Source organism: Mastacembelus armatus, chromosome 9 (assembly GCF_900324485.2).
Source record: "Mastacembelus armatus chromosome 9, fMasArm1.2, whole genome shotgun sequence".
In the NCBI taxonomy this organism is placed as follows: Eukaryota; Metazoa; Chordata; class Actinopteri; order Synbranchiformes; family Mastacembelidae; genus Mastacembelus; species Mastacembelus armatus.
This window is the reverse complement of record NC_046641.1, coordinates 20,585,935-20,600,562: the sequence shown is the minus strand read 5'-3', so window position 1 is coordinate 20,600,562 and position 14,628 is coordinate 20,585,935. Positions and strand designations below refer to the sequence as shown.

General features: G+C 37.7%; 1 protein-coding gene across 1 annotated transcript in view; it reads left to right on the top strand.

The window, feature by feature from the left end:
• Nucleotides 1-14,628, top strand: part of LOC113138321 (transmembrane protein 132C) — a 199,736-nt gene that overhangs the window by 101,554 nt on the left and 83,554 nt on the right. The window contains exon 4 of the mRNA XM_026320639.1: nucleotides 1,171-1,311. Coding sequence (XP_026176424.1) covers nucleotides 1,171-1,311 — 141 coding nt within the window. The remainder of the gene's footprint in view (nucleotides 1-1,170; nucleotides 1,312-14,628) is intronic.

The following is a 14,628-nucleotide window of genomic DNA, read 5'->3' as shown; positions in this document are numbered from 1 at the left end:
CACCTGGATGGATTAGACAGAAAGAGAAAAAGAGGGAGCGAAAAAATGAAGAAATCAACCATAGGATGGCTTGAGATTGAAGGATGGAGGAGAGGCAGTGGGAGGGATGAGGAAAGGTATAGAGGGAAAGAAGAGAAGGAGGGAAGGAACTCACAGAGGGACTGATGAAAGGCAGAAAATGGTTTTGGAAGGAGGTGAGTTAGAAGAAAAAAGAGAGACAGATGAAAGATGAGAGCTGTTAAGGAAAGTAAAGATGAGAGAGCAATGAGGGAATGATCAGGAAAGAGGGCTAGAAACAAGGAGGGCATCTGGAAAGGAGAGTGGGGGGAGGATAGGAAAAGGAAATAAAGGCCTTTGAAATCTAATAGAAAACTGAAACAAATTTGGAAGTAGAAAGAGTTGGAGCCAAGAGAAATACAGAATGAAATTTATTCAACTAGAATAAAGAGAAATTTGGATGGAAAGAGAAATGCAAGGAAAACCACAATAAGACAGAACTGAAAGGAAGAGTAAATGATAAAGGCAGAGATGAACAGCAGTAATCTAACTTCGAGAGAAAATTGAAAAAGAAGGGAGTGCATGAGGCAAAAAGTGACAGGCAGAGATTTAAGTTGAATTGGTGCAAAATAGTTATGATGAAAAAACCCTAAAAATGATGACAATCCATTTTTGAAGAAAAAGGACAGGTGATGACCAGAAGAAAGAGGTCAGAATTAACAGAAATGAAAACCCAGATCATATCACCAAGAAATTGGCCATTCATTGTTACCTTTCTCACCAGCAAGATCACATGCAATTCTTCCTCCATGCAGTAAAAATGTTAACTTTTATAAAAGCTCCACCTGTCACTCCTTGGTCTTCTCCCACCAAAACATAGCGTGGGAGGCAGCACCATGCTGTGTGAATAAATTTTATTTATCTAAGTTTTATACAAAGAAAGCAGGTCACATATCAGCGATTAAAGAAAATCAGTGAGAAAATCAGGGCAGGAAAATTCGAAGTGAAGTAAATTCAATTTTAAGCAAATTCCCGCAAACTGTCACTGTGACAACTCAGCTCTCTTTTCTCTTTTGTTTATGATCTGAATGTGTGAACTTAGATTAACCTCACTTTCTTTTTCCTCTCTTTCTGTCTTTCTTTCTTCATTTCTTTCTTCGTTCCTCTCTGCAGGGTGTGGTTCCAGTCAGGAATCAACTTCCTTGCTGTGAAACCGAGCAACCTTGTGGCGTGGGAGATCAAACAGGAAATGGCACCAGGAAGCAGTTCACTGACAGTGTTGTGTCAGAGAAAAGCCTCCTCCACAGCACAGAGGTAGGACTGAAGATCAGTTAGCTATTTTTTCCCCAACAGCTTCCTCTCTTATTCAGCAGCTGGTTAGTATATTTGTGTGTAAATGCCTGCAAATTATTGATTACCGCAGTTCACGGCCAGAAAACCTACATTTAGTTGTTTTCACGGTGAGAGTTTATATGCAACAGTTTATTAAAGGTTACTGACTTTGCTATGCAGCTAATGCAGGTGATTTTTACAGAAAAAATGTGAAATATTTATCATTTGGGTGTCATTCACAGTGTGTGTGTGCGTGTGTGTGTTGTGTAAGCTTGAAAATCTTTGACTAACTATAGACAATGTGATTGCATTGACAGTGTACGAAATATGTTTTATTGTCTATTGTGGCTGTGACAGTGAACTCCTCCCTCTAACCTAGAGCCTTAGAGATGTGTCTGACTTGAAAAGTGGTGAATTGATAAACTAAGGTTGAAGCAATACAGGCATTGTCCTGTATACACACATGAATATGGTGCTGTATACAAACAGATGGTGGGCTCACGAGTGGCTTTGAAAAGCACCGACCCATGTGATGCTAAATTTGCCATTTACTCTGTAATCACTCTGTCTTTCTGTGATTGGTTTTGTTTGTGACTGAGAACATTTAGTTTGTGTAAAGCCAGTAAGAAGTCAAAGCACTAGTTTTTCTTTTTTTTCATAGTTTTGTTATTAAAGTGGCAGGTGATCAGTACTTGACCCAGTATGTGGTTGGAATGAATTTGTTTTTGCATAGCACTGATTCAGAAATAACAAAGACAGAGTAAATATATCAGTGTGGTTAAGAAAGAAAATATCAAGATGGTGATAAAAATGTCACACTTAGAAACAACTGTGCAAAAACAACACAATGCATGAGTAACAAATAAGGAAAACAAAATAAATTGATTAAAATAACCATAACCCTAACCCTTTTTTTTTATCCTCATACACTTTAATACACTGTGGTGTGGTTATAAAAATGTGTTGACATTGGGATCCATTTCAAATATAAAACCAGTGAAGGTGAGCATGTTGTCGGGAGAGAAGTCCTGCAGGTTTGAAATCACACGGAAAAAAACCCCAAACCTGAAGCGACATTGAAGATGGCCCACACAGAAAACAAGTTAAGATGTCAAACAGCATTAGATTAATTCTAAAGCTGTTTTAAACCAACTAGTTAAGGTAGTGGTGGTATGTTTTATACTACCATGCCCAGCAACGAGGCATAACTACATAGCTCACAGATACTGGTGCCTACTTAAACGTCAGTAGACAAGCCAGCTACTATAAGTTGGCCTAGTTTTTGTTTAAGACACAATTTAACTGGTGTATTAAAGGTGCTATCTATATTAGTTATTGTTAAAGGTGCAGTGTGTAAGATTTAGTGTGGTTTATTAGCAGAAATACAATATGGTATTCAGATTGATGTATTCCTGAGTTTATAACCACCTGATAATAAGCACTGTTGCATTTTCTTTAGCTACATATGGAGTAGGTCCCCTTTCAAACAGCTAGCTATGTTTGCATAATATGGGCACAGACTGGCTTTAGAGAGGAAATTTAACACTTTCACAGTGAAATAGGCAGGTGGACTCTGTCCTCTTTGAATCTGCAAACAGCTTCAAAAATATTTATTCTCCTAACGCTTACCAGCAATCAGACAGTGATCACTTGGTTGGTCCTGATACTGTAATATGGTCATATTTTTTGTGGTATTTCTTGAAATAATTCCTAATGGATTCATATTCTTGTGGTAACTTTAACATGACTGGTAAATTACTGAGAATGTTTGAAGAATTTCTGGATCTGCCAGCCACTGTGGCCTCGAGGCAAAGAAGTCATTTTCCTGGCCTGTTGCCATCCATCAGGACGGTGTTGTTTGAGGTGTTGGGATGGAGGTAATTCTGAACGGCTGCTTATTTCCCTGAGATGTGGCATGTGGCCACAACTAGTAGATTTTGTTTTTTTTTCCTTTACCCTGAAGGAAAAACGCATCAAAGTGACATCAGGGTAAACACGGGAAAGTGATAGTTCAGAAACCGGATTATGATATGGCTCTGACAAAGACATACACAAAGAATTACAGATGCAAACACATTCACATCCACTTACGCACATACACTCCTACTGATACTGAAAACAAAAGAGGTGCCTCAAAGCTCAGATTATTATGGCAAGCACAAATATATACATGTGTATTGATGTACACTTACGTAAAGGCACAGTCCTATACAAGTAGGGCAGAATAAACACAGACCGGAAGCACAGCTGATTCAAATCAGCAGTACCGATACAGAGCTATGAAGACTAAAGGTGGGAGTGAAGCTGACATTGTTTTTTTACAGGGAAGACACACATACAAAGGGACACATACCATAAATACAGACTGCAGCAAGATCACAGGCTTTTATCAGTGATTGTGTGGGCGGAATGGCTAATTAAAAGAGCTGATGTGTATTAATCTCTAATGAGATATTACTGGGTGAGACATGAAACAGTGAGTGTGCTTTTTTCCTGAATGAGAGGGTGGGAATAATTACTACCTCTGACAATTAATTCTTGTGAATTGATTCCTGTTACCTACTGTAATTCTAAGATATAATAAGATCTGACATGATACAGTGTTCATGGTATATATATATATATATATATATATATATATATATATATATATATATATTACATATATATATATTACAGTGAATCAGTAAATCAATGCAGAAATTAGAACCATAGCAAAGGCTTTGGTGTGTGTGTAGGTGTGTTTTCGTGTGTGACTTTACATGTGTTTATGGAGTGGGTGTATGGATGCTGTTTTACATATACAGTGTTGTTGTATAGTTGTATGTAGGATGACAGTTATCTGAGACTAAAAAAGAAACCAATTGTTGATAATGTTGAATGCAATTACCACTTCAACCATCATGTGTCCCAGGAGACCTCAGTTATTTTTTCATTAAAGCACCATATTTGTGCAAAGCTCTCCTACAGTTCTCATTTGTTTCTTTATTGATTTTTATTATACGGTAATTATTCATTCATTTGATATTTCTCAGTATTTGACCATTCTAACATAATTTATCTATAATTACATAGCAATGCCACACTGTTGGTACTGTGCTTAGTTCTGCCTCTTTGCTTTTCTGCTGCTGTGTACCAGTGCTCGGAAAAATAAAATACAATGAGACGTTTGGATGTGCATGTGTGTGTCTTCTCCGCCTCATAAACTGTCACTGAGGTGCCCTTGAGCACAATGTTGTGTTTTGTTGGAATTCATTGTGACTATCATTTCAAGTTATTATTCACCATTTTCATATGATTTTAATATCATGTTATTGTACACTAATCCTGCTATGCATATTATTTCTAGAGATTTTGTTTTTTGTTTCTGTCATTTTGTGTTGCTTATGTAGTTTTAGACTTGACCTTGTTGGGTTTTCAGTGTTGTTACTGATATAATTTGTCATTTTCACAGCCTTTTAGGAGTTTTGTCTCTTATAAAATTTGTTTCTCATTTGTTCCATCTCTGTTTACAATCTATTTTTATTACTTTGCATGTTTAAAATGTTAAGCCTAACAAGAAGTGGAACAGACTCAAGATAATTTCAGTTTTGTCTGATGGGTTATGAGGAAAACGTGCCGTAGTTTATGATTGTGGCTGACACAGCCAGATTGGAAGCAGTGCTCTATTTCATGATTGTCATTACAGCTATAGATTAACACTGCTAATGGGCCTCGTTCAATACCAGAACTGGGGTAATGCACTGTCAACACTCCAAACAAGGACATGCTATTTATCTACATGAATGTGTGCTAAATAGCATTCAGGCTTCTTTTTATCACCCTGATCTTTTTCCTTGCTGTGGCACCCACAGGAAAAAGTTAAATTTAATGAACTTACAGTATTTCCTGCAGAAGTCAAACCATCTTCAAATATATTATTCTGAATGTAGGCTAGAATTAAAGAAAGAATTAAAGAAAGCAAGTGACTACCAAACTACTCTAAGTAAATTGTGACATTAAGAGAAGGTGAAATGGGATCTCTCTAGACATCCTCCTAGGCATAGAAAAACATTTCCAGGTAACTGCAGCATTTTAGAGCACGCATTGTTTTTGAATATTGGTCCTCGAAAATAAATACCAGGCTTTAAATTCTAAAATGATCTGTGATCATTTGCACTAAAAGCTTTCTCTATTAACTGTTAACTTTGTACCAGTTAACAGTTTTAGAAGCAGATCAGAAACATTTTATTACTTTGTTTTTTACCATATCACAAATTTTTTACCACCGTTTGTTTTTATAATCTATGTTAGTTTATCAACTCTGCTTTGTGTCTAAAGTGTAGTGTGGTATATAAATCAAACCTCTTCAGTGAGATATTTTGATACTTTTAATCTACAGAACATGAATCACTTCACGTACCTTCTCCTTTCCATAAACAGTGACAGTGAACCAGGCTTCAGACCAGAGTTCCTGGTCTGATATGACTTGAATTGACAGTGACAGTTGTTAAAATCTTTGTTGATATCTGTCTTACACACAATGTGCGACTAGACCTATTAGACTTTATTTCTGCTACTGTAACTATGAAGACAGTGACCAGGTAAGTCAGTTTTTTAACTTCACTCTGCTTCTGACTGTTGATTGAAATTCTATTACCTAGTCAGTTAAAAATTAGCAAGCCACAAATTTTAAAACATCCATACAAACAAACACACTGAGACACATTATTATGCATCATTGCATGTCTGAACACTAATGTACTGTAATGCACAACATGAGTTATTTATTAACACATCATACATTTTGTTATATAAACTTACCTTAAAATATTCTGACAGGGATCGTGTGTGTGTGTGTAAGTGAGTAAGGTGCATCTTTATATATTTGATTTGTATTGATTTAAATGATCACATGCACAGACAAATGAGGTACAGGCATTCACATCATCTGTAATGAAAAACAGGCTGAGAAGTGGAAATATTTCAGTTATCTCACACACAGTTTTCTGTATATGTGAACATAAACTAAAAAACAAGGAGATGCAGGTTTGAGCACCCTTTATTGTTTGTTTGAACTTGGTGTAATTCAACAAAGAAGAAGGAAATACACAGGGTGCAGGGTTAAATACTACCTCATTTTAGTCAATTGTAAGAGCAAACCAACTTAACAGAGAGTGCTGACAGTCCTGCTGGAATATACACCGTCATACACACTCACATCGTAGTCTGTGTTGGCACACATTAAACACACAAGAAGAAAGAGGAAGGCTATAAAGAGATATACATAGTTAAAGGTTATGTTGTAAACATGTAGAATCAATGTTTGTGTTCTTGTGTCTGACCTGTCCCTTTCCAAGCACTGAAACTAGGTCCAAAGTACTTGTCTACGTTATCCTAAAAAAATCCCCTTTCACTGACTTCATTATCTCCGCACCTTTTCCTAAAGCATATTACACGTCACTTCATGCCAGGCAATAAAACATCACCTAAACTTATTCCTTATTGTATTTTAGTCATGCAGATTTCTTTTGTTATGATGGACAATACAAATATCAGTTTAAGTCAAGTTATATTTTATTTACATTACAGTATTCTGTTCACCTTCATTGCATTTGAATGGCAGCGGACAGTTTACTGGTAACACTAGGTTAACCAAATACTGTACTGGCGTTTTAAAATGTAAATCCAGGTTTTAAAACCTAAAATTACTGAATTTCAGCAGCTTTACACAAACCCCTAAGAGTTTCACCACTAAACTCTGTCATATCAGATTCAGTTTCCCTATATCATACCAGTTGGTTTTCTAAACTTCATCTTACCTCTGAGCAGTGAAAAATCTTTTGTTGTATATCTCATCAGCATGCAGTGCAGTTTTAACAGTAGTACCATAAAATTGTCAGATATTTTTGCTTTGCCATCCCTTCACTCTGCTTTTCCCAACAGCCAAACCTCTACTATAATAGAGATGGGGATTTATATCCTGTATTTCTACACTTCAACTTCTGAGAGTGGATTTGTCCCTGAAAATATAGCATAAACAATCATAAGGATGATAGTGCAAGAACACACACACAGACATACTGTAAAAAAAAGTTTCACAAAAGAACAGAGGAAATGACCACTTCATTGTTAATAGTCTGTTTTCAATCCTCCTGCCTTTCTTCTCTCCCTCTTCCTTCTCCTCTTGATTGCACAATACTGAATAGAGGCCAAAAGTGTCTCTAAAGGTTCATGCACACACTTATGTGTTTTTGGGTGCTTTCATTGTATTGAAGCGTCACTGATGGCTTTGTTCCTCCTCTGTTTTTACTCTATGCTGTGTTTCCCAGATCTTCCTTTTTCCCCTCTTCACCCTCAAAGAAATGAGAAACAATGATGTTAGTAAGCATGGTCTGAAAGAGGACAGAGAAGGGAGGGGGGACATTATGGAGGAAATACAAAAAAGCAAGATTTGTAAGATAGAAAGGGATAGCACAAAGGAGTGGAAGAAGTTAGAGGAAGAAAAGTAGAAATAGAAAGAAACAAGGTTAAGGGGTCAGAGAAAGGAAAGGACACTACTAGAGAAAGCTAAATAAAAAACAACAAATCAACACATGCAACTTCTTGACTATTTTTTGGTTCAAACCACAGTGGAAAAAAAAAATCAACTTTCTTTGTTCACTGCTGACATTGCTGGCAAACCAGCTCCTTGCAAGTGAAGAAACCTTAAAATAAACCTGTCATCCTGCTAGATAAGACCTTTGGGAGCACGGATCATCAGAAAGAATTTGATCTAAGTTTGTGTAACTTCAGCTGGGATCCATCAGCCTGTCTCCAATCTTTACCATAAAATCAATTCAGAGTTCATAGTGCCATCCAGTTAAGCAAGTTGACCAACATGACAGTTCTCCAAACACACTATTTACTCTTAGACTGCTGCTCCATTTCATAAAGCACATAGTAAAAAGTGATGCTTTTACAAGTAATACTCCTGTAATTCTCCAGGTTATGAGGCGTTTTTTATGTATGCAGAGGTAAGTGCTAGCTGTCAATTAGAGTGAAAAGGACATCAAGACAGTTGGAGAAAAGGAGGATTCAGGTGGGATAAAGGCAACATTTGTGTTCATTATGTGTGGCTTGGTTAGTTTTCCTGCTCTGCACTACTGTATCATATCCCTGAGCAATGACCTGGGCTGGCTAATTAGGCCTCACAGATATGGATGGGGTTCATTTGTACAGCCTCGCCTAGCATCATTGTGTCACTCAGGGAAATGACCCTGACCACCTGAGCACAATCACTCACCAGGCCAGAATCATATGCATGCACATGCAAGCATGGAGGCTTGCAGATGCACACACATGCAGTATGTGGAAACACTTTCTAAATTTACTGAACATTGCGTGTAGGATCACAGGGTTCATTCTGACATTACAGTAAATCCACATTCATGGTATAGGTCACATTTCATGCATGCACTAATATCTAAACACACAAACACCCATACAAAAACACAGACTATCTTTCTTAATGTTTTTGTAGGCCATGCTTTAAATAACCTTCCAATCCCATTGGCTTATTCCCTTTGCTGTAATACCCATTTGTCTCTCACTCCCACTCCCAGTCCTCACCCCCCCTTCTGTCTTCCCATCCTTCATCTCCTCACCCTCTGCACCTCTTTTAAACCCTCTTGGGAGCCTGCGTAGCGGGATGTGTAACTAATTAAGGCGACCTACGAAGACCCTACATGCTTGAGTCCCTCTCCTTAGAGATGTACAGTGTCATAGAGCAAGCGACAGTGCCGATGCTAACACTACCTCCCTGTCCCTGTGTGGGTGAGTGTGTCTATGTGTTTATGTGTGCTGGCGAAGAGGTGTCAAATGTTGGAAATATACCAGTCCCTTTTTGCTCTTCCTTTTCTTTTTTATTCTGTCTCTTATTCCCATTTCATTCTCCCAGCATCCCACGTGTACTCCCTCTCTTTCACACCATACAACTTGTCCCTTTTTCTTTTACGCTCTCACCCAACCCTCCACTTTTTCCTCTTGTTCTTCTTGTCCCTGCCTTTTCCATTCAGCGCTATTCTTTCATTCTGCCCTCCTGCTTTCTCCTTCCTGCCCTCGTTCTGTGACAGGTCCCCCAGAGTCCCATCGTTGCTGTTTAATTTATTCTTTTCTTCATGTAAATCAAAAAGTGAGTTTGTGTCCTTGACTTGAGAGCTCTCTAGCATGCACGAGCAAACGAACGACATAAACAAACTGAGGGGACTGAGCGCCTCCATCTCCCAGGAGGAGGCTAAAAGGATCTGCTGAAAGAAAGGAAGGAAAGAAAAAGAGATTTCAAAGTTACTTTATTTTGTTAGAATATGGGACAGAAGATTGTGCAGGGAGGGGAGACGGGTGAAAATGGATGGAAGGAAGTTTTGGAAGGACAATTTTGTTGGCATTTGCAGACTGGAAAATAACTTTATTTATAAAGTGCTTTTCAAAAAAGTACAAAGTGATGTACAACAGTAGTAAATAAAAAATAAAAAATAAGAGTAAAAAGAAAAAAGTAATAATAATAAAAGTACATAACACAAAGTTAAGACCAATATTACACTCAGATAAAATCAGAAAAGGCAATATACAAAAAAAAGTGTTTTCAGACGTAATTTAAAGGAAGACACTGATTCTGAGATCCTGATTTCCTCAGGAAGGTTATTCTAGAGTCTTGGAGCCCAGAATAAAGAGACTCTGTCTCCTTTAGTCTTCAGTCGAGATGATGGTACAAGTAGTAGCCCATTACTAGAGGATTTCAAATTTTGTGTAGGTTCATATGACAGTAAAAGCTCATATATGTAGGCTGTGGCCAAGCCGTGTAGAGATTTCAAGGTGATCCAATAAACTCTTAAAATCAATCCTAAAACAAACAGGGAGCCAGTGAAGAGAAGCACAATGAGGAATAATGTGGTTGAACCTCCCTATTCCAGTTAATACCCTGCTGTTTTGAATGACCAACTTGGGTCGGGGGATAAAGGGTGCCGACGGAGAAAGAAATCAACAGCATCAGTCTTTTCAGTTTCAAACAGCTGCTTCAGTGTAAGTGATTGTGCTGTTTATTTCCTGACAGTACTGTTAACATTTGTTTGTTTTAACCATGATAACATATCAATAGTTGCATCAGATCAGGAAAAAAAACTCACGCATTTGCAATTAATGCTTTTTCTCTGTGTCTCTCCTGTTTGCTTTTGGGAGACTGGTGAGTGCCTTTGTTTTAACTTAGCAACTCAGAAGATAAAGCTAGAGAAAAACAGCTGAAGCTGCAACTCAACAATCCATTTATCAATTTGCATCTTTTTTGAATCCCTTGTCACTGAACATTGGGCCCAAAGGAAATAAAGCAAACTGTGGTATTACTAAGCAGGGGATCAGCTGTCTCACAGCTAACAGCTAACTAATGTGATTTACTGGACACATCGGGCTCCTGCTGTTTTTGTCAAATACTAAGATTTGCAACATGCTGTTTATCCCACAACTTTGTAAAACAATGCTGCAGAGCAGGAGACAAGATTGTAAAAGAAGAGACGGATCCACGTCTTTGCTTTTCATTCAAACATCCAGTTTAGAGAAAAGGGAAAAGGAGGGAGATAGTGGAAGAAGCTGCATGTGAGAAAACTGATTTCACCAACTCCTTTTGTTTCATAATTCTGGTGAATGCTCATATTTTTAGCAGTCAGTAAGATGAGGGGAGGATGGTGACAGCAAAGGTTAGAGAAAAGAGATGAACACATGTATGCTTTGGTTGTCTTTACATGCTTAAATAGTGAGGAAAGAGATGGCTGAGAAAGGGAGCTGGGAGATGAGACAACAGTGTTTTCTTTAAGACTCCTGTGAACACTTGTCTTCTTAGCATTCAACCAGCAATGGGGGAATGATGAAGAGTGAACAGAAAACACAGGGAGTAAATGACAAAGGTTGAAGGTCGATGTGTGATGGTTGGTTCCTTTGAAAACTGGGAAGAAAAACAGAAAGATAGAGATAAGATCAGCTTCAAGCTTCCATCTTGGACACTATTTGTTTATTTTAGCTTTCCAATAAAAGACCTGTCAACTAAAGTCATTGCAGCAGTATCACTTTAAGTCCCTTGGGTTTTCTGTTAACATTATATATTTATTGAGGCATATTTGTTCATCCAAGATGCTAATGACCCAGTTCTTCTTTTATTTATTCCAAACCGACTTCTGCTGCTGCCGCCCAAAAGCACATCACTTCCTGAGTGCCATTTCGTTTTTCCCAGAAAAGCTTTATCCAAGGAGCCATTTACACCTTGGCTTTGTTACTTCTAACATGGTGTCCAATATTTACATCAATTGTACCAGCTAAAAGTGCAAAGGGAAGAGCTGGGTCTAGTCTCGGTAATGCACATTTATTGTCAAATACGCTGCTGCAGTTATGGCTGGCTGTAGTGTGCATTGCTAGAAAGCTACCTTTGACTGACTTGTACAAAGTTTTGATTTCAGCAAGTGCAGGTGTCATTGGTTAGACAAATCACATTAATATTTAAATGGACACATAATTGAAAGCAACAATCAAGCATTCAAATCTGATCTATAGGCCTTGTGTCGCTTATTGTATGACATGATCTGCTGACATTCATTATATCCCCAACTGTATTTTGAGTAATATAAGTACTATTTCCATATAATCTAAATGCTATTTAGATAGTATATGGATAAAGCCATCAGCACATTGTTTTGGCAGAGATGTGCTCTGACTGAAGCAAGAGCTTGTCAATGAATTCAGACAGCTGAAATTAAATTTTCTACCTTTAACCTCTTTCAATGTTTCCTCCTGCTGGAAAATTCACTGCACAGTAAATGCAGTCCATTGATTAGGCACAGGGTGACTCAAAGGCTATTGTACTTTCTGAAAGGAACTATACTGTGAATACTTACTCAGATATCAGTGTATTACTCTAGGTACACTTAGCTACAACTGGTGCTCTGTAAGAAATCCTCTCTTCATTTTAATGTTCAACTTTATTTAAAACCAGTTTAGAGGTATTGATGCAACTGAATAATCATTTTGAAGGATGTAGACTGTGGTATTTGATTGAAAGAAGACGTAAGGAGGTGTTTAATGATTTCTTAATATTATTTATCCACATAAGGTTAACCAGTCACCAAACAGCGTTTTTCATGCAGATTCAACTTTACAGTTTCACACAGACAGAGGAAAAATTATTTAATGGTTAAGTGATAAAAAACCTAATAGTTTGTTGTACCAAATTGTTGCCAGGCTTCCTATTATATTATTTTAAATATTTCACTGACATTTCCATCAGCCTCAAGTAAAATAAAGTAGGAAATTAATGGGGACTCAATTTTTTTACTGCTGAAATTTATAGTGTAGATTTTTTAATAACCAGTGATATCTCTTCTCTCAAACCTGTAGCTTTAACCTCCACTCCAGCTGCTCTGTTTTTATCCGCACACAAGTTTTCTCATCACCCCACCCACAGAAGGGAACATCAAGTGTTTGACAATGAAAAAAACACAATACTACGTCTTCACATAGATTTGTTTGGGCTTCCTGGTGTGACAGTGAAAAACTTCCTTCCCTTCAAGCTGTCAGTAATTGGTTCCTCCTGTCAATAAAAGGTGTACATGTGTTTCATGGCTGACAACAGCACCTGTCCCCACATCTGATGCTTCACTGGCTCCCTTTTCTCTCTTGCTACCCCCTTATCTTCCATCTTTCTCTTGTTCTCACTTCCTGTACCCCTTTCTCTTTTTTCTTGAATTGTTCCTTTGTCTCAATCTTTTTTGGTATTTCTTTCTGTTTATATGTGGCACATTCTACCTCTACTTCTCCCTCATTATCTACTTCCATCTCCGTTTCAGTTTCTTAACAAGCTGCTTCCTGTCTGTCTGGCACAGCTGTTGATTACCTAATTACCTTACCTTTCACACACACACAAATACACAAACACACACACCATCTCTCCTTTTCCTTCTCACATGCACACAAAAAGAATGACTGCTAGTGCCAAAACTGTTGTTATTTACAATCAATCACAAACACCGCATTCCTGACACAAAGAAGCTCGGCTGGTGTGTGTGTGTGTCTGTGTTGTCTAATATCTATTCCATCCAGTTCAGTAATGCTGTATATTGCCAGTAAATTTACAGATCAGCCTGATTAAATGGTGACACTAATGGAGACTCATACATAAAGGACAACAACATGCAAGGTAAAATTATTCTACATGTTGTGGTTGGGTTTGGGCAGATAAACAGTGCTCCATCAGCAAATTTGCAATTTTCAGTTAAACTTTAATTTTCTGCTCATTGCTAAGTTATGAGAAAAAAAAGTCTAACTTTTTTGTCAAGAAAGAAGTAGTAATGCTCTGTTGTCACTTCAGGTCCAAGAGCCTCTGGGTCCATCTGTTGATTTGTTTTGCTTGAAGATTATGTTTTATGCTTTAATTTATTTGCATAAACAAATGGCAAACCTGAAAAAGAGAATATACAATCTGTGCAGGTGAGACACAAAATTGGTGTTGCAAAAATAACTCACCCCTGGAGGAAAAATAAAAGACAACAACCAACACATAACATCAAACTAAACACAGGGGAGATCTGACAAACAACAGAATCCATAAATAGTGTACAAGGACAATAAAGTATGGTAGCCCTGAAGCCAGAAATGCTTTGTGTGTGTGTTAGTTTTATGTGCATTGGAAAAATAGAAAGGAATAGTTTCTGTTGCACTGCTTTGTGTGTCTGTGTTTGTCAAAAAACTGTCACTTGCCCCATGTATACAAATATTGCTTTGGAATGGAACAATAGTTAAGACTTAAGAGAATAGTTTTTAGATTGGCTATTCCTTTAAGGATTTGACTTAAACCCAGCCACTGGCACAAATTAGTTGACTACAAGTAAAATCCATTTCCATCCCTGTCTTCCCTTCTCTTTCTCTTGCTTCCTTTTCAAGTTCTTTTCTTCTTACCCCATGTAATTAAATTCAGAGGTGTTTTTTAGCATGAGATAGACTACATAAGTGTTTATTTCCAAAGAAAAAACAAATAACAGATGAAATAGGCCACCGATTAAATGAAATGACAGCTCTATCCTGTTTCACCCTTTCACACCCTCCCTTTCTACCACTATTGACTTTTCAACCTCTTTCTCTTGCATCTCGCCGCCTCGTTTTAGCGTCTGTGGCTCCGTCTCTCTCCTCTCCCTGTGATTAACGGTTCTGATTATGTGTGCCAGGATACCCATTAGCTTGGACACATGCAAAGGCCTCTGCCCTCTTTTCCACTGCACACAAACACACGCACATATACACAGTTAG